Source organism: Rhinopithecus bieti, unplaced genomic scaffold, assembly GCF_001698545.2.
Source record: "Rhinopithecus bieti isolate Rb0 unplaced genomic scaffold, ASM169854v2 scaffold_23703, whole genome shotgun sequence".
In the NCBI taxonomy this organism is placed as follows: Eukaryota; Metazoa; Chordata; class Mammalia; order Primates; family Cercopithecidae; genus Rhinopithecus; species Rhinopithecus bieti.
In genome coordinates, this window is record NW_016810775.1 from 7,250 (window position 1) to 8,550 (window position 1,301).

Below are 1,301 nucleotides of genomic sequence, written 5' to 3' on the forward strand. Positions count from 1 at the left end.
CCACAGAAAACCCACCATCCCCACAGAAAAACCCACCATCTCCACAGAAAAACTCACCATCCCCACGGAGAAACCCACCATCCCTACAGAGAAGCTCACAGCCCTGAGGCCACCCCATCCCAGTCCCACAGCCACTGGGCTGGCAGCCTTGGTGATGTCTCCACATGCTCCAACTGCCCCTATGACCAGTGTGATCCTGGACACTACCACACCCCCCAGACCCAATACAGGTATGAGGTGGATGGAGTGTGGGCCAAGGCTGAATGTCAGAGAGAGTGACTAGGAGAGAGTCAGGGAAAGGGATGCTTCTGGTAGAAAGCTTCTAGTTGCTTCTAGATGCTTCTAGTACTCTCAGGGCGGAGCTGAAGCAATCCATGGTGACTTCAGAGGAAATGGGGAGGACTGTCCAGAGTGAGAGGGATGGCAGGGCTGGAGTGGTTGGGGGTGTCAGGACCTAGCCACGAGGCTTCCTTCTCCTTGTTTGTTATTGAGATATAATCCATATTTCATAAAATTCACCCTTTTAAAGTGTACAATTCTAGGCCGGGCATGGTGGCTCACACCTATAATCCCAGCACTTTGGGGGGCCAAGGCAGGAGAGTTGCTTGAGCACAAGAGTTCGAGACCAGCCTAGGCAACATACATAGCAAGAGCCTGTCTCCACTTTAAAATGGAAAAAAAAAAAAAATTAGCTGGGTGTGGTAGTGCACACCTGTAGTCCCAGCTACTTGGGAGACTGAGGTGAGAGGATCGCTTGAGCCTGGGAGGTTGAGGCTGTAGCGAGCCATGACTGGGTCACTGTACTTTAGCCTGGGCAACAGAGCAAGACCCCATCTTTAAAAAAAAAAAGCTGGCCAGGCGCGGTGGCTCAAGCCTGTAATCCCAGCACTTTGGGAGCCGAGACAGGTGGATCATGAGGTCAGGAGATCGAGACCATCCTGGGTAACACGGTGAAACCCCGTCTCTACTAAAAACTACAAAAAACTAGCCAGGTGAGGTGGTGGCGCCTGTAGTCCCAGCTACCCGGGAGGCTGAGGCAGGAGAATGGCGTGAACCCAGGAGGTGGAGCTTACAGTGAGCTGAGATCCGGCCACAGCACTCCAGCCTGGGTGACAGAGCGAGACTCCGTCTCAAAAAAAAAAAAAAAAAAAAAAAGCAATTCTATGGTTTTTAGTATATTCCCAAGGTTGTGCAACCATTATCACTTTCTAATCCAGACATTTTATCACTCCAAAAGAAACCCTGTACCTATTAGCAGTCCTCACTCCCCTTCCCCAGCCCCTGGCAACCACAAATTTCTT

At 51.0% G+C, this 1,301-nt stretch overlaps 1 protein-coding gene across 1 annotated transcript in view; it reads left to right on the forward strand.

The window, feature by feature from the left end:
* The window catches only part of LOC108542671 (zonadhesin-like), a gene marked incomplete at its 3' end in the record, with an annotated part of 6,903 nt that extends 6,673 nt beyond the window's left edge, over positions 1-230 (forward strand). Inside the window, exon 5 of the mRNA XM_017892776.1 lies at positions 27-230. Coding sequence (XP_017748265.1) covers positions 27-230 — 204 coding nt within the window. The remainder of the gene's footprint in view (positions 1-26) is intronic.
* Between the last annotated feature and the right edge of the window lie 1,071 nt (positions 231-1,301).